Consider the following 27,678-nt stretch of genomic DNA (forward strand, 5'->3'; position numbering starts at 1 on the left):
GACCTACTGTTCCAGCCCTATTAGAAGTTATAGAAACCAGATATTCATTATGCCTAAAATGTTCTCTGACAAGTAGAAGACAGATGAGGTTTTCCTTTCTCCATATTATAAAAGCCAGTTTATAGTTTTTCTCTCTGTGTGATTTAAAAAAAATCAGTCAAATGTACATATGTGTATTCTGTGAAGCTCCATCACACTGTATTTCTCCCCATTCCTGTTCTATGAGAGAGAGAGAATTTTTCAGGTAACGTGTTAAATCTCACAAGATTCTACAACTGTTAACTAATAAGATGAAGCCATAACATCTAAAATTTTAGGAACATATCCAGTCCTATAGCAGGACAAGGAACCACTCAAGAGATTTTGGAAGTAATAGCAAAGATTTATAAAAAAAAGAAATAAAAGCTAATTTTCTTTGGATGTCATCAAAACTCTCTAGAATAACACAGTAAATGGGAAGAACAATTTCATACACTACATATTCAATGTATAATTCAAGACAAAATTACCTGTAGTGGGCCTGGAAAACAACTAAGAGTGTGTGAAGCCCAATTATGAGGAGTAAAACTCATAATGGTCTGAAGTATGTCTTTACACCAGGTTCCCTGAATTGAATCAGAGCCTGTAAAAAAATCTAAACACAAACAAAGAGTTGTAACCCAGATATAAAAGATCATGGCCACAATTCATAAACGATATCACAGAAAAAGTCACAAGTATGTACACTCAGAGAATTTCACTGCAGCGCATTCACTACTATCACATCAATAAATATGAACACAACTAGTGAGAAGAATACAAATGATATTTGGTATCTTATTTTTTTAAAGATTACAGAGCACCAATGATACAACAGTGGTATAGGCCCACCACGACTGCTCATTTAGTTCACTCTGAAAATGAGGTATTAGCACTTTACTGAGCCAAGAAAATAGAATAATCCATTAAATGTACATTAATAAAGTACTGCAGATTATCTTTTCTGGTGGTTGAAACAGCTATAGACTATAGCTCTCTAAATCAAAGAGGTTTATTTACGTAAAATAAGACAGTTAACACAAATGTATTTGAGGTCACTAAATTCAATAACTATTTTTTTTAAAATAGCCGTTCTCAGAGTGTAGTCTGCAGACTCTGTGGGTCCCCAATATCCTTTCAAGGATTCAATACGGTCAATGCTATTAAAATAATAATAATAATACTAAGATATCATTGGCCTTTTTACGGTGTTGAAACATGCACTGATGGCACAAAAGCAGTGGTAGGTAACACTGCTGGTCCTTAGAACACATCAAACAGTGGTACCAAACTATACTAATAGTCGTTGTAATCTTCACCACAACACACTCTTGGCAGGAAAAAGAAGAAAAAGTGCCAGTTTCACTCAAGAATATCCTTCATAAAATAGTAAAAAAGATTATATCTCAGCTCTTAAGTACAGGTATTTGTAATATTCTATGTGATAAAATGAAAGTACACAATAAGGTATAACAGCTACACACCAAAGTATGATGAGTATCTTGAGGAAAAACACTTGTGTGATTGAGTATTGGGTCAAATTAGCTCTTTTTTTCATGGAATTCCAAATTTACTTGAAAGAACACCTAGTTTTTCAGATTTGGATATTAGGGAGACATGTTCTAGAAAATTAACAAAGGGAGCTTGTCACTTCAAGAAGGACAAATGACTGCATCTATTACCAGTGATAAAATTTGTCCTTTCAAGTGAAAATTAGAATTTTGGAAAACTTATATCCACTACCACAAGCCTAACAGTTTTCCAAAACTTATAAGATTTTTTCCCAATGAAATCTGTAGTGAGATTAAAAAATGTAATTTTCTGATACTGTATAATAAAATGTGTCAACATTTACAAGATCTATCTACGTAACTCCAGTAAACCAATGTTTTCCAAAAACCAATTCATGAAGTTACAAAATATGCATGAACACAAAATCTATTAAATGTACAAAACAAACCAGTAGATTATAATGTAACAGGGTACAAAGAGTTCACTGATAGGACTTTGGATTCCACATTGCAACTAACATTTAAGAAACTATCAATTTTCCAATTTTGTGTGACATCAAAGAATATTCATAATTAGCTGAAAAAGCTATTAAAATACCCTTCCCCTTTCCAATCGCCTGTGTATGGTCATATTTCTTTTTCCTTACTTCTACTAAAATAACATTTGCAATAGATGAAATGTAGAAGCAAATATGAGAATCTAGCAATGTTGCTTTACATCAGACATTAAAGAAATGAAAAAAATGTAAAACAACAGTACTTCTCATTGAAGTTTTGTTCTGGACTACATAAGGTTTATTTTTCACAAAAATGACATCATCTATGTTAACATGCAATAGGTTTATTATTGTTATTATAAGATGAATCAGATATTTTAAAAACTCCTACTTTAATATCTAACAAAGTAAATATCATAGATATAATCCATATAAACAGAAAATCTTTGGGAATTTCAGTTATTATTATGATTATTTGTTTAAGAGTATAAAGTGGTCCTGAGACCAAAAGCTCAAGAACCATGACTTCAAAATGATGTCAGATGACTGAAAACTTATGTTCAACCTAGTTAAAATGCTGGTACACAGAAGAACTTACATTAATGACTGAAATGAAGATATCAAAACAACAACTGGTTTTTCAGAAACAAGTGAAGAATCTTTTCCGTATGTTACCCCCGCCACTCCTTAGTAGTCAGGAGGGACAGAGCACACTCTGACTCATCTGTTTCTGTTGCTGGTGGCTGCATAGTCACTGTACCTGTTACGTGAGTTGCTCTGGCTAAGGTCAATATCAAGGCGCGGTTCAGTTCTTCGGATTCCGCTGAGAGCACCGTTTTGGGATCGCTAAGGAAGCGGGTAAACTGTGGCTGTACCTCCGAGCTACCTAATGCTGTTATAAGCCTGAGTGCAGTGCTCTCAACACTGAAAAATGGGAGAACAAAAACAATCATGAAAAGATTAAGCTGCATATAAAATCTGAGAACTATAGAATTAAATCTAATTCTAGGTTAATCACAATGCGAAAACATGCAGACTATAAATTTCCCTTCTTTCATTAAAAACAAACGAACTCATCTTTTATGTGAGAATGAGCTTTGCTTAATTTGTTTAAAAAACCCAAGTTGCCGAATTTTATAGCAAAAACCATCTGACATTTTTACACATTTGAAAAAGATAGCCTGTAGACTGTAAGACTAAAAAATTTCACCTGGATACACAGCATTTCAAAAATTACTTCTAAAATTTGAAAGATTCCTAGACAATGGTTCAACTATCTTAGTAGGTTTCTATTTAAAAGCTGGACTCTACTACTTCTGCATTGGAAATTAAACACACCAGAAGCAGTGGAGTTTTAGGACAGTGAATAAAAATACTGTTAAGGTAACGGATTAAGTTCCCCGTCTCCAACAAAGTTTCTAATAAATCCAAGGAAAGACAGTCTCCAATGAGCTCACCAGAGATGGAGCTGGTTCTGGTTTGTTTGTGCAACTGCAGCCAAAGTGTGAAGATGACTCAGGAGCTGAACTCTGTAATGAGGCTGAATGTGGTGCATCCGGTAGCTGAACATCTCAAGCAGGGTATGCAAGATTCCCCAGGCATGAGACTTGAAAACAGTTGGCAGAAGCTGACCTTGAGGAACAAGACAGTTTAAGGCACCAATCAGTAAAAGCTGTGTATTAAAAGATATTTAAAGAAAAGTCACACTGAGTAAAATTCATGCAAAGATTTTGATCATGAACACACACACAAGCAAACACAGATACACATGCACACATATATACACCTATATTTTCCAAATGTTTTCCATAATTTGTACTTTAATTATAAGGAAGAAAATCCAGATCTTTATTCAATATAATACACCAAGTTTACTTTTTTCTCTGGAATTTGACAAATGATACAAAGTTGATCTGGAAAAGTAAAATAAGAGCCAGAATATGGGAAAAGGTTAACTTTCCTCACTTTATTTTTAGTTATCTTTTAAATTACTTTTATAAATTTAATGTTCCCAATCTCTTGCAGCTTGAGGACCACTCTTTAATACACAAATTGTATCATACCCCCTCCTCCCTGCTAAGAAAGTTTAATTTGGCTTTCAATTATCTGGAAAGAAGAGTAACCATGGTTAAAATGATACTGTATTGGTAAAAAGTTATAATTACCACAAATCAGAAAAACACTTCCATATTAGAAAGTATCTATTACTTAGAACTGCATAATAAACAACAGACACTGTAAGCTGTCTTCTGCAATGCAGGAACACTCCTTCCCTACTGCCAGTCAGACCTGGTACTCATTGTAGTCCCGGGGCAAATCAGCAAGAGAGGCAAATGGGACCGTGGGTCTTCATATGAGTACAGGCATCATGCCTGTCCTGCTCACTGCATCCCAAGCACTTAGCACAATCACATGCCACCCTTTTCCAACCATAACTTTACTTTAAAAAAATGCACCCCACCCCCTTAACCCTCTGTAAGGTCTATTCCCCCCCTTTTTTTTGCTTTATTTTTCCTCTGTAAGATTTATCACCTGACATATTCCATATTTCACTTATTTAAATTTGCTGTTTATCTTCCTCATTAGTAGGTAATCTCTATGATGGCAGTGACTTCTGTACACTGCTGTATCCCTAGCAACTAGAAAAGTATATGTTGAATGAATGAAAGGGTTAATGGTTATAAATGCCAGAAAGTCCTCCTTACTGATAAATCCTTTGATGCCCAAAGACTCTATTTCCATATAGACCAATAAACGGCTATAAGTTTCCACTAGGGCTGGAGCCAAGGCCACACTGGACTTTGCATGAGCAAGTTTTATCACTCTGGTAGCAATGCTGTGGATAAGGCTGAGGAGAAACAACAACAACATAAAATAAAATAAAAATCCATATTTTTGACATAAATACAGCGATTATTCTACTTACAGAGAACTTTGTATAAATCTGAACTTAAATATATGACATGAATCAACTCTGTTTTAATCATTTAGGTTGTGCAGGACACATGGTAGTGATGCACTGTACAAGGTGAGACTAATTCTGGTTTCCAAGCTGCTTTCAATGTGCAACAGGATCTCTGCTCACGGAAAAGCAAATTTTGGGTACAACTTATAAGAATAAACTTGAATCGTTTTAGGCTGTTTTTCTTTTTCAAATATGTAACTAAAACCATTTAAGAAATTAACTTTTGTTATGTGTATAAAAACAGATGATTGAACTTGGTGTACCCCCAAAAAAATAATAAATAAAAAAAAAAAAAGAAATTAACTTTTGTTAAATTTCATAACAAATCACTGCTAAGACCCAAATGTTAGGTTCTAACAGGGCTTTCCTCAACTTCGTCGCATGTGCCAGTAAAGCGCATGTATAATTCTAGCACAATGTCCACCATTTGAAAAACAGCATGGTTTTTCTAGAACCAATGCTGCACCCCACCCACTCCCTCCATTCTCTTTGACCTATGCAGTGTTTGAAGTTTGAGCCAATACTTAACGGTTGAAAGTCTAAAAAAAAAATTTGAATTTCTAGCCCTTTTCAAAAAAAAATTTACAAGAACTAGCTATACTAGTAAGCATTCTTACATTACAGAAATTAGCCCAAGTGGCAGCATGTGAGTTGAGCCCCGCACGCTCCAGTCAGCCTCAATCCCTCTATATACATAGGCTTCCATGTGCACTGTTATCTGACTCGCCTTTATGCAGGACCAGGCAGGCATCACTCACACTATCAGCTTGTCTCTTATGGGCACCTGAGGTTCTAGTATCACGTACCCAACAGAGCCTTTTCTGTCTTTTAGAAACCATAAACGTCAATTCTAAAAGCACCCTTATGTAGAGCCAATACAGGAAAGGTATTACAATATTTGCATCCCTGGACTCGGCAATTCCACTTTCAGCCAATTATTCAATAAAAATGGAATTATGGATATATGCAAAGACAGCCAAAACGATAAACCTTCATAGCTATCTTTATAACACTGAGACATTGCAAACAATCTCAATATCCAACAATGTGGAAATGACTAAAGAATCATATATAGACACACAAAAGACTTCTTTGTAGCAATTAAAACAGATGTTTCTGAAAAGCATTAGATCTAAAAAGGTGTTTAATTAAAACAAAATGAAAATAAACAGGTGTTTAATAGATTACTATGAGAAAAAGGTGGTTATAAAATAGTACTGTAGTTAAAAACACATTTTAAAAAAAACCCTATAAATTCATATATTTATACATAGAAAAGACTCAGAATATACATAAACATAATTTTATAATGCTTATTTCTCATTGAGGGATTATAGCAACTATTTTCATTTTCGTTGGGTTTATATGTATATTCCAGAGTTCCTATAATAAACAATACCATTTTTGCAATATAATAAACCTAAAGGTTTTTTAAAATATACCTGGCCATAAAATAAACACACATAATCATGAAATCAAGTCTCTACTACTATGCTGATATCAATTCTGTGACACAGGAACAAATATATAAAAAGGGACATACCTCATTTTGGCATGAACTGTCAGTGAATCCAGGAGGTTCATTGGTAAGGGAGTGATAGATCCTGAAGCCAAACAGCTCGTTCCAGGCAGGGGTATCCGCATAATTCCATTTCCATAAATAGTTTCTACCAGAGCTCCCATGGGTAGGGTAAAACATTCTGAATTTGTAGAGTATGCATTACACAGCAGGGCAATCTTATAGTCATTCATCTGTAAACTCTTATTTCTAAGACTCTGCTGTAGGAACCTAAAATTTCAAGTTCCATAAACAGAAAAAAGTGCAAATAATTTCCAGAAAGGTAAACTGCATTTTTAAAAAAGTTTAATTTATTTCTATAGGTATTATAGTTTCTGCCCAAAACAGAGTGTTAGCATCTATAAAAGGTTTGAGAAGCATTTCAGAAAGAATGTAAGTAATTATAAGTGAACAATGAATGGTTATTTGTTAAGTATGTACTACATAAACTGCACTAGGATTCAGACAATGAAGAAATAACTCACAGATTCATGAACTAGGCTTTTATTTACTATCTATTTGCTTAAGTACAATAATATGCCTTCATTAAAGATGTCACTAAGAAAAAACGGTTAAGGAGTATCTCATAAAATGAAAGCCAAATGAAATGTGAAGCCTGACTGCCCTAGTCGCCTGTGAAGAGATCTGACACTTGGTCCTTTTCAGAAGGTCTAGATGGGAAGTTCAGCTATTCCGAACACCCCTGACGGAAGTCCGGTCCTATCTTAAAAAAGGCATCTTCTTTGAGTAATCACAGTTTTGGAAAGGATGTAAGGGAGCATGCCAGTCAGAACAGTTCAATCAACCCTGGCAGCCCAGGAAGTGAAAGATATCTCAGTCAGATCATGCTCAAATCCCAAGTACTTAAGAAATTTTGAAACATTTTCACACACTTTTGGAAATTAAGTATTTTAACTAAGGTAAAACATGTAAAAGCAAAGATCAGACCGAAAAATTAAAAAAAAATATATATATATACACATATATATATCTCTCCACATACATATAAACAGGATTGGTTAATCTTCTAGTTGCTTTCTGCTGCAGGTATTTATCAGGTTCTCTTAGTTATAACATACAAATTAAATATTTACCCTTAACCTCCAATGGATGTGGAAAGATTTCCATGCTTCACATAAACACTGAGACCAACGTTAAGTCTACAACCCACTATTTATTAAATTAAGAAAATGAACTGTCAAGTTACAAACAACTTACTCATGGTGAAGCTTTAGGGAATGAGGTATTGGAATCTGTAGCTTGGAGTTGTCATTTTGGGCTTTTCTATTGAGGTGAATCCAAATGCAGGTCATTGCAAAGGCATGAGTTGACTGGGGTTTGTTAATGTCAGGAACTGGGATAAACTAAAAAAGAACAATTTGCATATTATAAGAAAGAGCAGAATTAACGAATTATATATATTTTAGTAATCCATTTATGCTATATCTCTTTAAAATATACTGTATCAATTTAGCTCCAATTGTCCTTTGGCTGTTCAATAACACAAATCAGAAGATCTAACAGCTATCAAATTTTGTTTTTCAGCTATCAAATACTGAAACTATTACAAGACTATTTTTACTTGCCAAAAAAATAACAGAAATCCACAGGTGCTTAGTCAAGCTTTTCCTACTGCCACATAGCATTCATAATCATTAAATTTTTATTCTTTAAAAATTAAACACATGATGGAAAAAAATTAACCCTATCATCACTTGCTGAGTGTGATGAATATGAGTGGAGAGTTTCTAGAAGCCGCATGTATGCTCTTCACGAACATGTAAGAGAGATGCAACCTAAACGAGTAGCATCAAACACATTGTGCACTGATGGGTGAGACGACAGGGCTGTCTGGAATTTGCTTTAAAATCATCCAGCATTAACAAAAAAAGATGGGAAGAAAGATGAAATATGAATATTTCCTGGTGATGAGTACACAGGAGTTTCTTTTTCCATTTACTCTATATTTTTTGTGCATTTTAAAATTTCCATAATAAAATGTTTCTGAAAAGTGGCAATCATCAATATATATCATATTTTACTCAAACACCTTATATAATAAAACACTAGTGTGACACAATTGGCAAACAACCAAAAAAAGATATTAACAGATACTGACATCACCTGATCATTCGGTGTGTATAGATTAAGTTTCATGCTTTTAAAAATTGTAAACCTCTTTAGAACGCAGAGAAAGAGCTTGCCATATAGATGTTTGACTATGATTTAAGATAAACTTCAGAAATAATCTAGCTCTATTTCTTCATTTTACATAGGAGTAAACTAATGTCAAGAGAGACTGAACGTCCATCCCATGATCACAGCTGTCACAAAAACTGGGAAGAGAACCATGTTTCCAGCTTTCAAGTCCCATGCTCTTCTCACAAAATCACACTAAAATCCTTAAACATAAATTAGACATAATTCTAATCACACTGTTAACTATTTTTTTTTCATGTTGTTAACTATTTAGTAAAACTTACTTCTTTTTCAGGGTACAGAAGGTCAAAGAGCTTCATGACAGGGAGAAAATCAGCTAGTGCATTTTTCTGAATACTTCCAGAAATGAATTGCAAGAGAACCCACATCAGATGATCTCTGCCTTTAATCAGGCCTCGCCCTGCTAACTGTAAAAGATGTTTAAATACACATCTACACAGCCAGTTAAAGAAACAAATATAGTAAAGTTTAAAGGAAAAAAAAAAAGAGAGAAATCTTGTTCTTAGAAAGTTAGCATATAACTTTGGCATTTATTACTTAGTCTCCACTCAAGGCACACCCAGCAAAGCCTTTTAAATTATTTTAATATTATATGTTTTCTCCCTGACTTCCAAGACAATGCATATCAAAAATTAAATGTTTTAGAACATGATTAAGTTGATCATGTGTGCATGAGAATCAAGTTTAATACGGGAATATTACTAAAAATACTTCATCAAAACACAAGGAGTACTGTATTACACGAAAAGGATTAAATTTTTTTTTTTTTTTTTTTTTTACTCCTCAAGGACTGGTTATCAAAAACACTTTTCCTGGTTTTGTGTAGATTATAACAGAAACCAATGGTGGTGATAGGGGTGATGGGTAAGCGGTGGTTGAAAGGATTTTAACAACTCTTATGAAAATACTTCCCCAAATAATCTAGGCTATCAAGATGTTATAGATATAACAACACTTATTTTATTCCCATTCTATGTGTTTGAAGCCTTATGCCTAAAACCAACCCTTCCCACAAACTTCCACTTCCACTCATACTCCCTGTTTTGGATTCACGATCCAACTCTTTGATTCACTGACAAAGCAGAAATGAGTGAGTGATCCTAGATTCCTGTTACTCCCTCTGTCACCTATTGTCACCAAGTCCTATTCACCTCTTGGCATACCTGGTTTCTGGCTCCTCTCTGTCCTGGTTTAGGCCTTCAGCATCTCTCACCCAGACTACTGGAACAGCTTCCTTACTAATTTCTTTGCCTCTGATTTTGGCTCCATTCAGCTCTACATCACTGTCTTCCTACATGTAGTCATTAGCAGTAATTTTTCCAACTTGTATATGATGATGTCATTCCCTTCCCCATTTGCTTCCCAAAGTAAACTGAACTCCTTAGAACAAACACAGGGCCATATAAGGTTCTCCATGTCTGCTCTTACCTTCCTGCTTTCCTCATCTCACCAACACTTTCCCTTTTATATTTTTCTTTCCAGTTATCACACACTTCTGTCCCTTTCCAAATGACCATCTTATTGTGATGGAAACACTTTCCTATCTTTTCCTCTTGGCAAATTCCTACTTGTCTTTCAAGTAACAGTTTTAAGATCCCATTGATAAAGCCATTCCTGATGTCTTTAATAGGGACTATTCTCTTTCATTCCTATTACAAGGACACATGCTTCCATTATGTGAAGTATAATATTATAATCAAATTGTTTATACCTATATCTTCCCACCAGTAAGGAGCTCTTTGAGGGTACTACACTAGTGCCTTTTCATTTTGTTTCTCCTGGTCCTTGCACTGTGAATATGTGGAATGAATAAGTGAATCCAGGTTTTGCAGTGACAAGAAAGTGAAAAATTAAGAAACCATAAAAGCACTGAACAAAACAGGAATCAGGGTTCAGAACTTCTGTTTACTAGGTAATGTCCATACCAGTCTAAAACATACTAATCAGCAGGTAAAGTGGCTCTGAAAAAAGGCTGTGGTACTTACCTTCTGATGAAGAGAAAGGACCATATGTGGAAAACTTGCAAACTGGAAAAGCACAAAGAAAATGAGCTGACTCGAGAGATGCTGCCAGAGGAGTTGGCTTGTTCCCCCATCATCAAACTTCTCCTCGGTCTCGGATCGCTCCATGGCATAAACCACCAGATCCACCAACTGGTCCTCTAGCACAGGGCAGCGCTGCTTGTGCTGTAGGGCAGAGATTAAATACAGTATTCCAAAAGCCTCCCGGTTAGTTTCAGAAATTACCAGTTAATGGGCATTAATTGTAACAAGAGGCTGAGAAGCATGGAATGAAGTTGAACTTAGAAAGTTAAGGTTAGATTTAGTCTATTAAAGCTGCATCATGTTACATTATCATGGAGGATGAGTATCATAAAAAATTATTTTTCACGTCTCACACAAAACAGGCTTCCCATTAACTTTTGACTTTCACTACAGACATCATTGTTCCAATTTGACAAAGGGCACTACTACACAGTAGAAAATTCTGTTATTTATTTTTTGAACAAAGATCATTTAAAAGACATATGAAATAGGGAAAACAGTATTAATTTTGTAATCTAACTCAAAATATGAAAACCTTGGATTTCCAGGAATCAAATATTATGACAGGAGAGCAAACAAAGCAGTGTGTGATCTATTTATTTAAAAGTAATCACCACAAGTTTACACTAACTTTATATACAGAGGTATATCTAATAGCTGCCAGATTACTCAATGTCTGTTTTTCAGTGTGTGGTATTGATCTGATACTGAAATGAAAAATTCCTCTACAAAAAAAAAAGAAAAAAGAAAAAAGAAAAAAAACGTTGATCTCAAAGATAAATCTCTGCTCTTCCCTCTTAGAAGCCAAACATAATGCAGCTTTAATTTTAAATTAGACTATTTAAAAATCTAAAACAAGAAAAAGAATTGTTTAAACACTAAAAATGAAAATGCAACTTCCCTTTCTAGAGGCAAAAAGATTTATGCTTCTTAAAGTGATTTTAAAAAATGTACTTTTACCAAAAGAAATATGTTAAGCCATATTTTAAGCCATTTTCATAATTTTAATAAAATACGTTATATGACTTATAGCCAGGCAGTTGGAAGCCTTTCTAATGAATACAATACTAATACAGATGCTTTCCCTATAAACTTTAAATGTGATTATTAGTCTTTTGCCATGAAAAAGGGATATGATTTCTTTAAATTTAGGGGAAAAATGCAAAATGGGGACAAATTTGGAAAAAAACAAAACATAATGAAGAGCATCCCCTCTTTTGCATGCTTTTTGCCAGCTCCAAACTTGTAAAGCTCCAATATAGCTGCACTTTCTTAAAGCATGCAAATAAAACAAACATCTATCCAAAACAGTAAGCATCAATGGTTGTTTCATATTTTTTCCAAAAACACAATGCCATGATCACAGTTCAATCACATTACAGGTTTACGAAGAGCAATATTAACACCACCAGTTGGGACTACAGTACTTTTCCTCCAAATGTAATTATCATTATGAAGCAGAGCAAAGTGCAACAGACAACACTACAAACTATTTCTTAAATCAGCATGCAAAACTACTGTGTACAGGGCTTGAAATTCACTAGTTCTGCCAACCACCAACAACCTAAGAAATGTGTCAGACAACACAAATTTAGAGCGAGATCATTCAAAGTATACAAGAGTCAGAAAAATTTGTGAAAAGAAGTAAAGCCAAGATTTCCAGTAGGAATTTTTGCTTCTAGTTTGGAAACTAACCAATTTGTCATCTATTCCTCCATCCGTGATGGTCTTCCATCAATCTGCTTCAGGAAAAAAGAATAAACTAAACAAAATTGGTTTTTAGCATCTGGGTCATTTTTGAGTTTCCCTTTTTAGTATTAGCTATTTGTTTTAAAGAACTGGATTTTTACCTACATATTTTTAGGAGTGTAGTGATTGATGGTCATATAGTTAATGACTTAGAGGAAAACCAAAAATACTAAGATTTCTGGCAAAGTAAGAACAACTAGGAAATTTACAGTCAAAGCTGATGATCTTTCAATATACACCATGACTCAGGATTACCCCAAATTTTCTGTTAATAATTAAACCAGTCAGGAATCTCTATGGTGCCAAATGCTCTGGTTAGTCTAAGGGTAGCAGAACATCTATCAGAATTAACTCTATATTTCCCAGGTGTTTTTGGTTTAATCCAAGGTTAGTTCTCAAACCAAGTTTAGAGATAGCTTAAACATGTTACTTTTTTACTTGCCAATTTTAATAATACAAAAAAAAAAAAAAAAAGAGGGGAAAAGTCTGGAATATAAAATGATCTGTACTGCTAACTACCTTAGTGTAAGTTTTGCTTTAGTTTTCAACTGCTTAAAGATAAGTATATTAAAATTAAGACTCTCCACCACAAAATTTTTATAAAGTGGAACAAATGAAAGTTTAATGATTTGTGAATAAAGGCTAGCTATCAATCATAGGCTGTGATAATTCTGTTAGCCAATGGATGCTACGTCTATAGCTATTCACAACTTGCTGAAAGCTTTCATAAATTTAACACTTCAACATAGAGGCATATAGGTTGAATTAGTTTACATCATATGTATATGCATGTTTAGTTAAAGCCTGTGTTAACAATAAGAATCTAAATTCAGTATTTTAACAATTTCTGCATAATAGCTCAAACTGTATTGGAAACTTATTTTAAATTTTCAGTTTTGGTAAAAGGTGAAAATCAGGCACAAGGCATTAAGAGAAATATTAACATTAACCCCTACCCATGCCCCTGATTTTTTCCCACCACTATTTAAAATAGCAAATGATAACACTTTCAGTCTTAGTAACCATATCCTATACTAAGTGGCCCCTGACATTTTCATATAACAGTTTTGGTACTGCTTATGTGGTGCAATTTTAACAGATTTTACTTAGGTGGGCGTAAGTTAATTTAAAATCATTATTTCAGTGCTAGAAATCAACTTTAAAGCAGTATCTATTCAGGACAAATTGGGAAGAAAAATCCCTTTGCGTGTCATTTATCATATTCTACCAATCAGAACTGAAGTCCCATACCAGTTAATACCACTTACAATGGTGCCTTTTAAGGATAAACTGAGTGATTAATCTAGTATTTCACTGTCTCAGGGTAGCAAGCGTTCATATACCACCACATAAGAGCTTGAGGAGCTGAATCTGCTTTGCAATGCTCTTATTCAGTAGAAAGAATACAAACTCTTTTGCAAACACACAAAACAGGATTCTCCCACTGTGAACACTCTACCTTGCTGGTCACAGAACTGGGCTATTTATGACCTTCTGAACACAACCGATTTTAGAATAAAATACCGTAGCCCAATTCCTACTGGAAAATGCAATATGGACAGCTCTTACAAGGTTTCAAAGCTTTAAGTAAATTATTGCATTGCTAGAGAAAGGATAAGAAAGTATAGTGCAGGATATAGTTCTGTAATAATAAAAGATGTGATAAGATAGCTCGTTTATTTTTAATCATATGCTTCTTATACAGTGTACTCTCATTTTCTCCCTACTCTCCAGGTGGTAAAAATAATATATCACATCAATTCAGCATATATCTTGCAACTACAAGTCCACTCACTACAGAATTTTCTATCAAAACAATTAATGATGAATTGTGAACTTCTGACAATGTTTACACTACAGTGGGATCAATACTAATAATGTTCTGTCAGCATTTCCATTATAAACTTTATTTTTTACGGATTTATGTCTTAGTCATAAACTTTTTTTAGGTTGAAACTTGTTTTTGAAAGGATCAGATCAGAAATACCCTTCAAGTTTTGTCAATTTCTAGTTTGAGAAGAGCTGCCCCCCAAAAGCAAAAAGCTAAGGATGGCTAGAGGTATCTGGGGGAAGGTACTTGCAGCTCAAATGACCATGGGTACATTTATTCACCAAACTGCAAAGAAAACTGAGTCAAGTATGCCTTAAAGTTCACTGCAAAAATTAGTTTTAAGACATAGCATGAAGCATTCTTTCAAAGTTCACTGAATACTTACCTCTAATTCAAGTGAAAGCTGATCAGAGTAAATGACTTGGTGTTTAAGATGTCACATTGACAGGTTATGTGAGGTAACTGTCAGATACTGTGGTGTGAAGCAGTTTCAGTTTCACATGAACAAAGGCTTGTCCAAACAAGGAGACTTGGTAAATTTTTCAGAAGAAAAAACTTAAAATAATAAAAGAGATACTGCTACTAGGGTGAGGTTTGGCATGCAAAGTTTCAACACTGAGCAAGTTTTATGGCCAAGCTATATGTCCTTAAAAATAGGGCTTTATAAATGGAAGCACTGGCACAACCTTCACTATAGTATTGCAAACAGCAACGCTATTTTATATAACCTAGACAAGAACATCTTTTTAAAATCAAAAAGCTGGTCTATTTTAACATGTTGGGCTCAAAAATTTTTAACAAAAAATAATTAGAACCACTATTTTGCTTAAAAGTTCAAAGGTGAAAAGTCCTGGAACAGACTTGGGACTGTGTAAGAGTTTGGCTTATAAAGTTTGGCCGTTTCGTGTTCCTCCTGCCATAGGTGGACTTCAACTCAGAGGCACTCACTTCAGGAGGAGGACACTTCTGGCAAAGACTGACAAAGAAGGGTGTTTGTCAAGCAGGTGTGGGGTCACCTAAGAGTGTGACATTTCTTAGTCAATCTCCATGTTTCCAAAAAAACTTCCCCATGTAAAGCTTACCACTCCAACTTTTAAAAGTAACATATCTCTGTTAAAGTGCTTTTTCCTCTTTTTTTGTTTTGTTTTTAATTTTTGTTTTTAGGCAAAGCAACATTAAGTATTTTTATTGATGTTGTTGTTTGTTTATGTTTTAATAATCTGGAAAGATAAAGGCCACCACAAATCTTTCCATCTCTGAAAATTCCACCAGGCTAGCTTTAGCCCTAAAGTAAGAAAAACAGTAAAATGGAGTGGGAAGGAAAAACAACGCATCAAAAAAGTGACAGGCTTTATCACATGCCAGGTGTTGTCTCTTGATTTGATTAAGGAAAAAAAAAAAGAATATTAAAAAAAAAAAAAAAAAAAAAACACACCAAAAACCAAAACCAAAAACAATCCACCAAAAACAACTCTCATATCCCAAGAAGAAATTCGTTTTAGTGGCCTTGGTCTCAGCATGGTCCTGCCAATTTCAAGCCCCGACCATACATGTATTCTCTAAATGAAATCAGTGGCTACAAAGCGGCCAGCGTATCGTTAGTCACAATACAACAGTAAGGTTGTGAACATACCTGAGCAATGTTCAAGGTCTAGAGCATTGGAGGATGGGCAGGACAAGACAGGACAGAACAAAAATAAAGGAAGAAAAAAAGAAAAGACAAAACAGTGACTATGAGGCCAGCCTCAAGGAACCCAGAGTCAGCACAAACCCTCCCACATGTTAAACCACCAAAAACAAACATACACCAAAAAGAGAAAAAAAAAAAAAAAAAAAAAAAAAATCAGCAATTGAGGCCATGCTGAAAATACCAAGGGTTATAAAAATAGACACCCAAACAACAAAAAAAGTAAAAAATTATGGTTAAGTCATGTGTAGGTTTCTCTGGCAAAAGGTGTACTTGAAACTGGCCTTATAGAAAAAAAAGCAATGCAAAATAAACCAACTTTTAAAATATCTCCTTTTTTAATTTAAACACTCTTAAAGCAATATATAAATGAGAGGAACAATACCTTGTTTAATAAACCACATATTAAAAAAAATCACCAAATAGTTCTTAACTGTTTTGCTCAGTTAGCTTTAGCAAAGAAAAGAGAAAAGAATAGTGCAGATTCTATGCAGAATTTACTAGGTTTCCAGCACAGTACAGTACCTGCTTATTTAAACCTAGCATATTGCAGACCATATCCCTGGAATAAGGCTGCTCCAAAACATATCTCAACAAAGCAGTCTGTGGTTCAAACAGATCCTTTAAAGAAAATAAAGAAAATTACTGCTTCAAGATCAAAGTTAATGTTAATTCAAATAATTTGAAATTGGGATCAAAAAATCATCTAAAGGCACTTGTTACCTTCACATAGTAGGCAGTATCTAGTGGAAAAAAATCATAGGATTTTAGTGCTTACAATTAACCTGTTCCCATCCCTCATTTGATAAATGATGTAACTGAGGTGAAGGGACTTGCCCAAGGTCATAGAGGAAAACTTAGAAATGCCTTCAGCTACAGTCACTTGAAAGTCTTAAGCATCACTCTAAAGAAAGGAATTTTTGCCCAGAAATCTAATCAAAGAGGAATGGAAGTAGTTTCTAATCATTCTCCTACAAATGTAAACAGAAACATCATTTCCAAATTCGGAGAGGACAAACGACTTGATAGCACAGGGTTAAGACTGTAGATTCCGAATCAGATTATATGAATTCAAATCCTGACTATACTATTTCCTAAAAGTGGGGCCTTAGTCAAGTTACTACCACACTCTGTGTCTCAGTTTCATCATCTAGATAATGGAAATATTAAGATGACAGTTAAGAATAAAGGTTGTTGCAAAATAAAGTTCTTAAAATAGTGCCTGGCGCATAATAAGCACACAATAAGTTTATCTGTTTTCATTATTGCTATCAAGATTGCAAATTCCATTTAGTTTACCACTGCTTCATCTTCCAAAGCTTTGCTAATATGTCAAGAGCCCAGAATTGTCACCTTAGTTGCACTATTTTACACTCCTCACTTTTGCACAAGTTTCCTAATCACTCTTTCCATCATTTTGACATGAAACATTTGCATGAAAACGATCTTGCCCTTTCCATACCCTGCTGTCACCACTCCAAACCCCAAGATAATAAAATAAATCTGTCATATTCCATTATGGCTTTATGTCTATATCTCATATTTTCATTTTATGGATATTTGTGGATTTTTTTCCTTTGAGAAATTTTTACTCTACTATTGTCCTCCCCCACCTCTCCGCTTTGGAAAAAATCTAACAAAAAGGAGGTTCACTGCTCAAATTTTAGAGACTGCAAATTCATTTTTGGTCCTTGCTTTGTAAAAGAAAAGTGAGAACAAAGAATTAATTTAAAAATTCAATTTTCTAACACCAAGTGCTTTGCCAGATGTGGACCAGGGGAACATAAACACCTGCAATAGCCCAAACTACAGGCTATACTTGGATAATAAAATCATATGATAAACTAAAAACTATCTTTTGTAAATATTTACTTCTTAAGTCTATGAAGAGACAATTTAGAATTACACATCATATAATCCAGGATGAAGACTCTCAGATGGATCAAAAATTCCATCATATTTAGCAACATACCTTATCATACGGCAAAAGGCCTTTCAAAGGAAAGCGGAGAGTTGCAGGGTCCAATTTCCATGAATTACAAATGGCGCCTGAGTTATTTACAACTGGCAGAAGGCTGCAACGGCCTGTATGTATTACAAAAAATGTTTCTAAATAAATGTGAACATAGCAATACCTGGTCCTTCATTCACTCTGCAAATGTTTAATGAATATCTATGCTGAACCAGACACTGGCTTAAAATATGTTTTAATTAGATAGAAGTTTTGGAATTTCCTTTGATTATATTTAGCCCAGATGGCTAAAGACCCATTTGTATAGGCCTTTCAAGCTCACAAGTGTTGCGCCTGTTTAGGGATAGAGGTCAGCAAGCTACAACCCATTGACAAAATTCACCTGTTTTTGTAAAGTTTTACTGGAACACTGATGCTTCTGCACTGTAATGGCAGGGTTGAGTAGTTGCAACAGATTGTATAGCCCATAAAGCCTAAAATATTTGTTACATCACCATTCACAGAAAAAGTTTACAGATCTTTAATTTAGGGTCAACCTGAGTAACTTTAAACATGATATTCCTAGAGGCCTTAGATGTAGTATATGACCATCAACCAATTCATGTACCCAAATGCCTGATAAACACGGTCACTGGGATGTCCCACAGGCACCTCAAGTTCAACATAGCAAACTAAATTCACCATCATCCTTCTCAAACCAGCACCACATCCATAATTCATTAAATATTGTCAGTATCCATTCAGTTACAAAAGCTAGAAGCCTAAGAATTATCCGCCTAGTGTCAGTTTAGTTTTTTATTTCCAGTGTCCAGAACAGCACACAACTTACAGAAAGTGCTAAAAACTTGGTCTTTGACTAAACAATGTTTATATTCCCAGACTGTTCTGAGAGGCCACCATGATTTCTAGAAATAATTCAGGAATATATATGAGCACTGTGAAAATTGCAAATTACATGCTTATTTTTAAAAGAAAATTCTGAGAATCTAACAAACATGAAAAAATGGAAAACAAAATAAACAAAATACAGAGCACAGGTGTGAACTGGTATGGGCTGAGAGAGTCAGATAATCTTGTATACTGTAGCCAGAGAGGGACAGATCTACTGAGACTTTCAGGTGCCTAGAGAATCTATGGTGCTTTACTAGCCTATTAAATTTCCCTCTAATCACCAGGAACTACATATTCTAGAACGGTTCTGTCTGAAGCTTAGACCCACTCCAGACAGTTGCTTTTCCTTCCCTATACTCAACACACAAAGTACCTGAAGCAAATAAAAGGCCATTATTAAGCTCCTAGAGTTATATTAAAATGACAAGTCACTAAGACATGTATAAGATACCACCCATTAACTTTGTTCAACAGTCAGGTCACTAAAAACCAGGTACTATTTAGTATATTTTAAATTATAATCCTACCACAAATGGAGTTTATCCTTGCTGTGGGCCTGAAGGTATCCACAAAGTCTGATACCAGGTTTCCAAGTAACTAAAACAAAACAAAACAAAACAGGAAAAACAGAAAACAAATAAGTATAAAAATAAAATCAAAACTGCTCTGAACACAAGAGTCATTTACATAAAATGAGATAATATGTAAAGATTTAGTACAATTCCTGGCATATACAATTACTCAAAGGTTAGTTCTCTTTTGCTTCCTTCCAAACAATTACTTACCAGTTCATTTATCCCTGAATTAAGCTAGGTCATACCACCATGTTCTTAGCTATTTCATGAAGCTGTGTGTATTTTATCACATGATATAAAAGTATCTCAATAGGACAGCAGAGAAATCAGAGAAATACATCATCATAATAAAAAACTGTGTATTATCTAAGCATAAAGTGGCCATTAAAAAAATAAGCACACAAAAAATCAGATTACTATAATGATTTTTAAAAAATTTCTATTAAACATTTTTAGAAAATATCAGATTTACCCAGTGTGGAAGCTTTCCCTCAGGGTATAGTTTCCTGATCTCTGTGACTGCAAAATATGCCGGTAATAAACAAGCATTTCTTTCTAAGATATATGCTATAACCTAAGAAAAATAAAAGGGTAATGTTATTATTTTGACTAGTCCCACAGATAAGCCCTTTAAATGCAACAAGAGCAACAACAATTGTATTAAAAAAGTAGAGATATTATTTCATGGATTCATTGGGCTTAAACTGTAGCATAAAAATTCATTTATGTATGAATATCTAAAAGTGAAGATTAATAAACAATAGAATGATTGCTGATAATAACATTGAAAACGCATTAAATATTGATAGACTCCATTAGGAAGGCAATAGATTAAAGTAACAATTCTTGCAACATTAGTTACAAAGCATAAAGATCTTTTAAGTGGTCCACAGGTTGACATCTTTTTTTTTTAATTAATCAATTAATTTATTTTTGGCTGTGTGGCACGGCATGCAGGATCCTAGTTCCCCAACCAGGGATTGAACCCACATCCCCTGCATTGGAAGCACAGAGTCTTAACCACTGGACTGCCAGGGAAGTCCCAGGCTGATGTCTTATAATGGTTGAAAATACTTTAATATCAATATTGTTTTCATAATTAAAAACTATGAATTAATTAAAATATAAAATTTCCCCTTGAAATACAATGAAAGTGAAATAGCATCTTTAAAACATGATTTTTGTAGAAGCAAAGAAATGGAACATTTTGCAAACTACCATAAGTTTTAAAAGCACAGAACTATGTAAAACTAGACTTTTTAAGGATATGATCAATGAATTGCAGAAATGTCTAAATTACCTCTCTTGCTACTAGAAGCTGCTGTACAACAGCTGAGCTCACTGTATTGGGAATTGTCAAGATTTTCTCCAAAATCACTTTTAAGAGATCTCGAACACCCTGATATAACAAAAAGTCATAGGTTAAAATTTAAAACTGTCCCTGATGCTAGTTGAAACATCTAAAAGTTTTAAGATTATACACTCAGAAAAAAAATGTTACCCGTAAGGTCACACTTTTAATTTTTCTGAACCAGAGCTAACATTCAAACCCCTAATATTAACCCAAGTGTCATGTTCCAAAGCAGAATTCTAAAGAATGGCTTGCAATATGAAAGAACAAAGAAAGTCACTTATAAATAAAAATTAAACTTTCCACACTCTGTTTTTTTGACCTTCATAACATAAGAAGAATTTCTATTACTATGAGGGTCCAAAAAGTTTAGTTTGAGCTTAACAGACAGAAATATATTTGAATATAACTTGAAAATACTCTGAAAACATGGACAATAATATTAAACTTTCTGGCAGATGACCTTTTCTGCTCCTTCCATTTGCATATTCTAATTTTATTCCCCTTTCTCATCATCTATCACATACTTTAATCCCTCAAACTTATCCAATAAGGCCATTCTGTTAACTGGTCACCTACTCATATTTATTGCGAGTTGCATTATTTCAGAGCAGGATCTGCTATATAGATAAGTTTCATTCCATAGTATAAACTATGTGGTCAATCTCGTAAAAAACACAGACAAAACATATACATGAAAGAAAGTAGACTCATAATTACAATTATAAAGCACCATACAAATAAATAAGGAGGTTAAAAACTACATATTATCCTGCTAAGGGAAGTGAAGTACAAGTAGAAAGAAAATCATCAGAAAAAGCTTCTTAGAATTAATTCTGCATTAAATCATGATTCAAACCAGTAATTACCAATTAAGTCATTTTAGATTATCAAAAATACAGACATAAAGCACATGGTCAGGAACTGACAAGTCTTTCCAAAAGGGCAATTATGAAAGTGGCTTGAATGAAGCAGAAGATTCTGCAGCTATGGTGCTCCTGAGTTGTATTATGAGACACAATTAGAGAGTGTATGCTGTTGTTTTTGGTCAAGAGCAAAGTGCTGAAGATACCAGTTAAGGCAGGACATGTGCCAAGGGAGGTCAAGGTGAAGTAGGACTTGCTCCCTTCATCAGCTGATACCTACATCCCTTCTCATTATTGGAAAGGGGCCCCAACATCATAAGATCTGTGGCATGAAGGGACCCAGAGCCTGCTTGATGACCTCCCTACTTGTCAGGGAAACTTATCAGCTACCTGCCTTTTTAAGAATCTTGGGAGGGGAGCAGAGAAGCTGTGGGAAACACAGCAATTTTAAATCCCTTTAGGAAATACAACAAAAAAAGACAGATTTTGTAAATGCTTCCATTTCATTTCTACCATGTGAAATTAAGATATATACACTGAAAAATTAATCACATCTGACAACTATTACTTTTTATGTTGAATAATTAGGGAAAAAATACCTTGTAATCTACCCCTCCGATTATTTTCCGAACCAGTTTAAATGTTAAGGCCCAAAGCTGTGTTCTTTCCCATTCAAGTGTGTCAGAGTTTATCAGGGATTCGCAAACCATCCTAGAAAAAAGGAATACCCATTCCAGTTATAAGACAGAATTTTTGCAAGTTATCTAATAGCCAAGGTCTGCGTACTCTGGATATTATATTTGTCATAGTAAGTAGTTTTCATAAAGGTACATATTTTTAAAACATACTTTCCAAAAATTACATATAGTACTTTACATTTTTTATTAAATGAAAGACTAAACACAAAGTAGAACTAAATAATATTAATTACATTATATTTTTACTAGAAAGAAATGTACCAAAAACTATTGGTTAAATGTTTACCATTTACCAGTTTGTGTCAAACTGTATTTTTCCAAGATGGTTGCAATAAGACTTTCGATCCCACATGCTCTTCTAAAACGTGACACTGATACTCCTCCCATGAAGCGTATCAATGTCATTCTCTACCCCTCAATCTGGGCAGGCCTAAGACTGGCAAATGGGATGCTGTATGACTTTCAAGGCAAGGCGATAAAGCTTCTGCCTAGCTCTCTTATGAAGGCGTGCTCTTGGACTCCACTGTGCTGCGAGAAGGTCCAGGTCACACAGAGAAGGCATATGTAGGTCCTGGCCAATAGTGCCAGATGTCTCAGATGACAGCCAGGCATCATTCACCAGATATGAATGGGGAAACCTGTCATGACTGCAGTCCTAGCCACCATCTGACTGCAATCATGAGACCTGAGAAAAAACTACCTGCTACTTGCCCAGTCAAACACTATAATCATGAATGTTAATAAGAAAATGATTATTGTTTTAAGCCACAAAGTATTGGTGTAATTCATCATGCAGTAAAAGTTAACTGGAACTGACCCAGCAATTCCAGTCCTGGGTATGTAGCTGTAAAAAATAAAAACACTAAACTGAAAAAGATACATGAACCCCAATGTTCACAGCAGCATTATTTACAATTGCCAAATTATGGAAGCAACCTAAGTGTCCCTCAGCAGATGACGAGATAAAGAAGACGTGCCACCCACACACACACATACACACACACACACACACACACACACAGTGGAATATTACTCATCCATAAAAAGGAATGAAAATTTGCCATTTGCAACAACGTGGATGGACCTGAAGGGAATTATGCAAAGTGAAATAAGCGAGACAGAGAAAGACAAATACTGTATGATATCACTTATATGTGCAATCTAAAAAATACAACAAACTAGTGAATATAACAAAAAGAACAAAAGTTAACTGGAACAAGCTTGTCAACGTGAATGATTTTAGTCCCTGGGCTGAAAGGCAAAGTTTGCCTAGTTTTGAGCATTGTAAGTATACAATTCTAAGAATATTGCATCCTAGAAATTAAAACTGAGATATTACGAGGGATTTCTTGTTGCATCTTTCTTCTTCATTCCCTTATCCTTTTACAACAACAACCTCAATCAATTTCTAAACATTAATAAAAAATTCTTTAGATTGCTCATATTCACCATTAAACATACCTGGGTGGAAGAAGACCAGTCTCTACCGCCATTGCTAAGCAGTCATAAAGAAAAGAAATTCTTTTAGGACTATGCTGGCCGTGAATGAATTTAACAATCCACTGGATGCACTGTTCATGAGATTCCTGGAAAATCAGAAAATGATTACATTTTAGGTCTAAACTTATATTTTGTAACTAACAAATAGCTAATAGTACCTGGGAGTATATCAAAACTATGAATGAGATACTCCATTATAAATTCACAGATGAAAGCAAATTCTAAAAAAAAAAAAAAAAACTGAAAAAAATTCAGATTTAGTACTTGAGTTATAGCAAGCTTAAAATCATACAATTACATGGATTAAACTTCCACTATTTTTACTGCATGGGACCTCCATAAAGAGTATGATTTTATTAACATATTCACGATCAATAGAAAACTCTAGCAAAGAGTGTGTAAGGCATTGTAAGCAGTGCCCTTAATGGCAGATATAAATATTCCTGTCACTGGGGGAAAACTCCACTATGAATTAGTACATCAGTCTCATGAGAGTTTAGTGAATCGAATCCCTAAGCCCAGTCAGTTACGAATCTAATGACATAACCAATTTCTAGTCTTGAAAAACTTTAAGTTTGTAGTGCCCAAATCAAAGATTATCTTCTAGGATATCCTCAAAATGTCCTGTTCCTCTGTGGTATGACTGTCCCTCAAGCACCTCGTGAACATATAATGCTGATTTAGAAATACTTATTTTCTTCCTGGCTCCTCTGTTAGACCATAAAATTCTTGAAGGGCCATATCTTAACTCATCAAATGTTCAGTGAATTATTAAAAAATTAAAGTATGCCAGAAAAATGTTCAACATCATTCAGAGAAATGCAAAATAAAACCACAGTAGGATAAAATTTCTCATGTTTTAGATCGGCAAATATCATAAAGTTCATTAATACGCCACTCTGAAGTTCTAGGGAATAGATACTCTTACACATTGCTAGCGGGAGTATAAATCGTTTTGGTAAAACCCTTATGGAAAGCCATTAGGCAATTTCTATAAGAACTACACATAGACATACCCTCTGACCCAGCAATACTATAAGTTTATTCTGTGTCCCATGCAGAAAACTATTCATTATAGTATTATTTAAAGTGAAAAAGTAAGAAGCAACCTGTCAGTTGGTAGGAGACTGATGAAATAAAGGAAGGTACAGCCATATAATAGAGTATTATGCTGCTATAAGAAAGTAAGAAAGGAAGGAAGGCAGAAGTAACTCTTAATGGATTGATGTAGCATTACTTTGAGAATTGTTTAATATTGAGAAAAAAAGGTGCTAATGAATAGTATACATGGCATATGAACATTCTATAAAAATGATTCTATGCATAAAACACTTCTCAAAGGAAACATAAACTGGGAATACTGGTTGCAGACAGAAGAAGAAACAAGCGATTAAGCTAGGAGAGAAGGAAGGCAGATTACTCATTGGGTCCAACTTTTGGTACCCTTTGCATTTTGTACCATATGAATATATTATCTATTAGGAAATAATTAAAAGAAATTTAAAAAATGAATGTATTGTAACTATGTGATTCATGTCTGAGTAGCAAGTCTTAACCACCAGAGGCTCAACTGCAAACAGTTCTCATTTTCCTATGTATGATGCACCATGAGAAGATAATGTACTACTGGACCATGAGCTCTTCAAGGATCACACATTTTGTCTTTTTCAAGGCTTCATTTTTGGGGTGAATGTTCTTTGTTACTAAGTTTTACTGTTTCTTTCCTCAATTTTATTATAGTATCTTTGTATCCTTATTGTGACCTCTTTGTGTCTTTTCTATATTATCTTTATCATAGTGTCTTTGTATCAATGCTGGGCCAGTTCCTTTGTTGAGTAAATGAATGAAATTTTTATCCATTAAAATCCCTAACACAGCTGTTTTGAAGTGCAGCAAATAAATCAGAATAGGATGAAAATGGTTTTATATACTTTAACTTGGGAGTGGTTTACAAAAACAACTCACACTGTGCTGTCGTCGACCTGATTTGTCAATACAGATTTTCTACTGGAAGAATACAAATTGAAACAAATGGAAATCAGAATAGACAAATAAAAGATGATGACCATTTTATTTCTCCTTTTCCAGAAAGACCTTAACAGCAACATCGAAGGAAATGTAAAAAAAGACGGGGTCAAAAATCATCAGCTGAGGGTATTAAAAATGCAGTGCTCACCTGAGAAAGACCACCCCAAAACTGTCTGAAGGCCCCCAAACAGCTAATTAGTTTTGTTTTTTCATCTTCAGGGGTGTCCATAAACATGCTAAAAAACAAAAATCGCATTATTTGCCACTAGTTTTAAAAAGGTAATTCAACATAACCAAAACAGTGGATCTTATAAACCTCCAAGACAGACCTAAATAAAATCTTACAAAGATACATTCAGGTAAAAACACAAAAATCTGCCATGCATACACTCACCCAGGGAAAGCCTCTTCTATAATTTCCGTTTTCTGTTAAGAAAAAAAGAAAGAAAGAAAAAGGTAAATGATGTGATTTTTTGTTTTTAAAGGCAGGGGAGGGGCCTCCCCGAGCAAATAATACAAGCAACATAGGGCAAAGTCACCTTAATCAGCACCGAGCAGAAACAAACAATACCTGCCTGCCTGGCCCGTAACAAAGGGTGTTTGTGGATTTCGAAGGAGGCTTTGCCTGTGACAGCAGTTTGAGAATCTCTCAACCCTTGCACACACACGGTGTCACAACAAAGAAGCGGTGGGGGAGAGGGAGGGGAGCGGTTTCTTGAGCCGCTGCCCCCGAGCCACCCCCGGCTCAGCCATCGCCCAGGATCCCTGGCCGTTTCACTCACCACCACCTCCTCAAAAATGCTCTGCAGTTGCGTCTCCATCTGGACCATCGCCCCCGCCTTGCTTGGACACTAGGCGCGCGGCCCAGGTCTGGCCGAGCTCCGGCAGTGGAGGGGCAGAGGGCCGGAGACGCCAGTAAGAAACTTCAGCTCGCCGGCGGCGGTTTCCGCCTCAGGCGCCCAGCTGAGAACGTCCCCTCCGAGGCCCAGCACACAACCGGAGGCTGTACGGAAACCGGGAGCACTGGGTGCTCGCAGATTACGAAACCCGCAGAAACCAGGGACCCAGCCAGATGGTTCCGCCTGTGGAGAAATGCGGCCTGCGAGCCAGGCGAGAGCTCCCCCAAGTGGAGCCTCGAGCCTAAATCACCCGGAGGCTCTGTTGGCTGCAGACCGCCACTTGCCGGCTGAAGCGGGAATTGCTTCCTGCTTGGTGCTAACGCTTTTGCACACAAGGCAGCAAAAAAACATGAGGCCCGGTGCTCCTCCTGCAACCTGGGTTAGCCTGGTATCTGCGAGCTGCTGACCTTCTGGGGCTCCGTCAGCAGCCTGGAGCCAAGAGTTGGACCTGCACTTTTCTTGGCGACAGGGACCATGTCTTCTCAACTATGGTAACCTCAGTGCCTTGCACAGTGCCAGAAACACAGCAGGCTTTCAGTGAAGGTTGAAAAAAAATGAATGAACCCATCATTATTGATTTTTAATTAAAATAATCGAATAATATCTACTGTTTTCAGTTATAATCATCTAAAAATAATATTTATCAATTATTGAATACCTATAGCCTCTTTAGTGGTGGGTTGGGGTGGAGAAGGGTGACTAAGAAGAAGGTCCATTCACTGGTGGTTGGAGCAGATACACTGAGTGGTGTGCCTCCCACGCCTGTATGCTTTCAGGCATCAGTTTGACATTTTTGTGGAAACTTTCTCTGATTCTT

The 27,678-nt window shown here is 35.3% G+C and overlaps 1 protein-coding gene across 6 annotated transcripts in view; it reads right to left on the bottom strand.

Annotated features, from left to right (window-relative positions):
* Positions 1-26,981, bottom strand: part of MED23 (mediator complex subunit 23) — an 80,587-nt gene extending 53,606 nt beyond the window's left edge. For 4 of the 6 annotated variants that reach the window (XR_009054449.1, XM_057740387.1, XM_057740388.1 and 1 more), the window contains exons 1-19: positions 26,745-26,974; positions 26,357-26,388; positions 26,111-26,198; positions 23,896-24,020; positions 22,336-22,447; positions 20,820-20,918; positions 19,992-20,093; positions 19,472-19,541; positions 18,054-18,166; positions 16,607-16,702; positions 16,028-16,045; positions 10,755-10,955; positions 9,033-9,176; positions 7,768-7,913; positions 6,535-6,780; positions 4,732-4,874; positions 3,484-3,658; positions 2,787-2,950; positions 510-634 (exon numbers count right to left, since the gene is read on the bottom strand). Coding sequence is in view for 5 of the 6 variants with exons in the window: in XM_057740387.1 (XP_057596370.1) it covers positions 510-634; positions 2,787-2,950; positions 3,484-3,658; positions 4,732-4,874; positions 6,535-6,780; positions 7,768-7,913; positions 9,033-9,176; positions 10,755-10,955; positions 16,028-16,045; positions 16,607-16,702; positions 18,054-18,166; positions 19,472-19,541; positions 19,992-20,093; positions 20,820-20,918; positions 22,336-22,447; positions 23,896-24,020; positions 26,111-26,198; positions 26,357-26,388; positions 26,745-26,792 (2,247 nt within the window). In the remaining variant the exon portion in view is untranslated. Of the gene's footprint in view, positions 1-509; positions 635-2,786; positions 2,951-3,483; positions 3,659-4,731; positions 4,875-6,534; positions 6,781-7,767; positions 7,914-9,032; positions 9,177-10,754; positions 10,956-16,027; positions 16,046-16,606; positions 16,703-18,053; positions 18,167-19,471; positions 19,542-19,991; positions 20,094-20,819; positions 20,919-22,335; positions 22,448-23,895; positions 24,021-26,110; positions 26,199-26,356; positions 26,389-26,744 lie in introns of all 6 variants that reach the window. The other 2 variants (XM_057740385.1, XM_057740389.1) reach the window with 2 other exon arrangements.
* Between the last annotated feature and the right edge of the window lie 697 nt (positions 26,982-27,678).

Source organism: Hippopotamus amphibius, chromosome 6, assembly GCF_030028045.1.
Source record: "Hippopotamus amphibius kiboko isolate mHipAmp2 chromosome 6, mHipAmp2.hap2, whole genome shotgun sequence".
Classification (NCBI taxonomy): Eukaryota; Metazoa; Chordata; class Mammalia; order Artiodactyla; family Hippopotamidae; genus Hippopotamus; species Hippopotamus amphibius.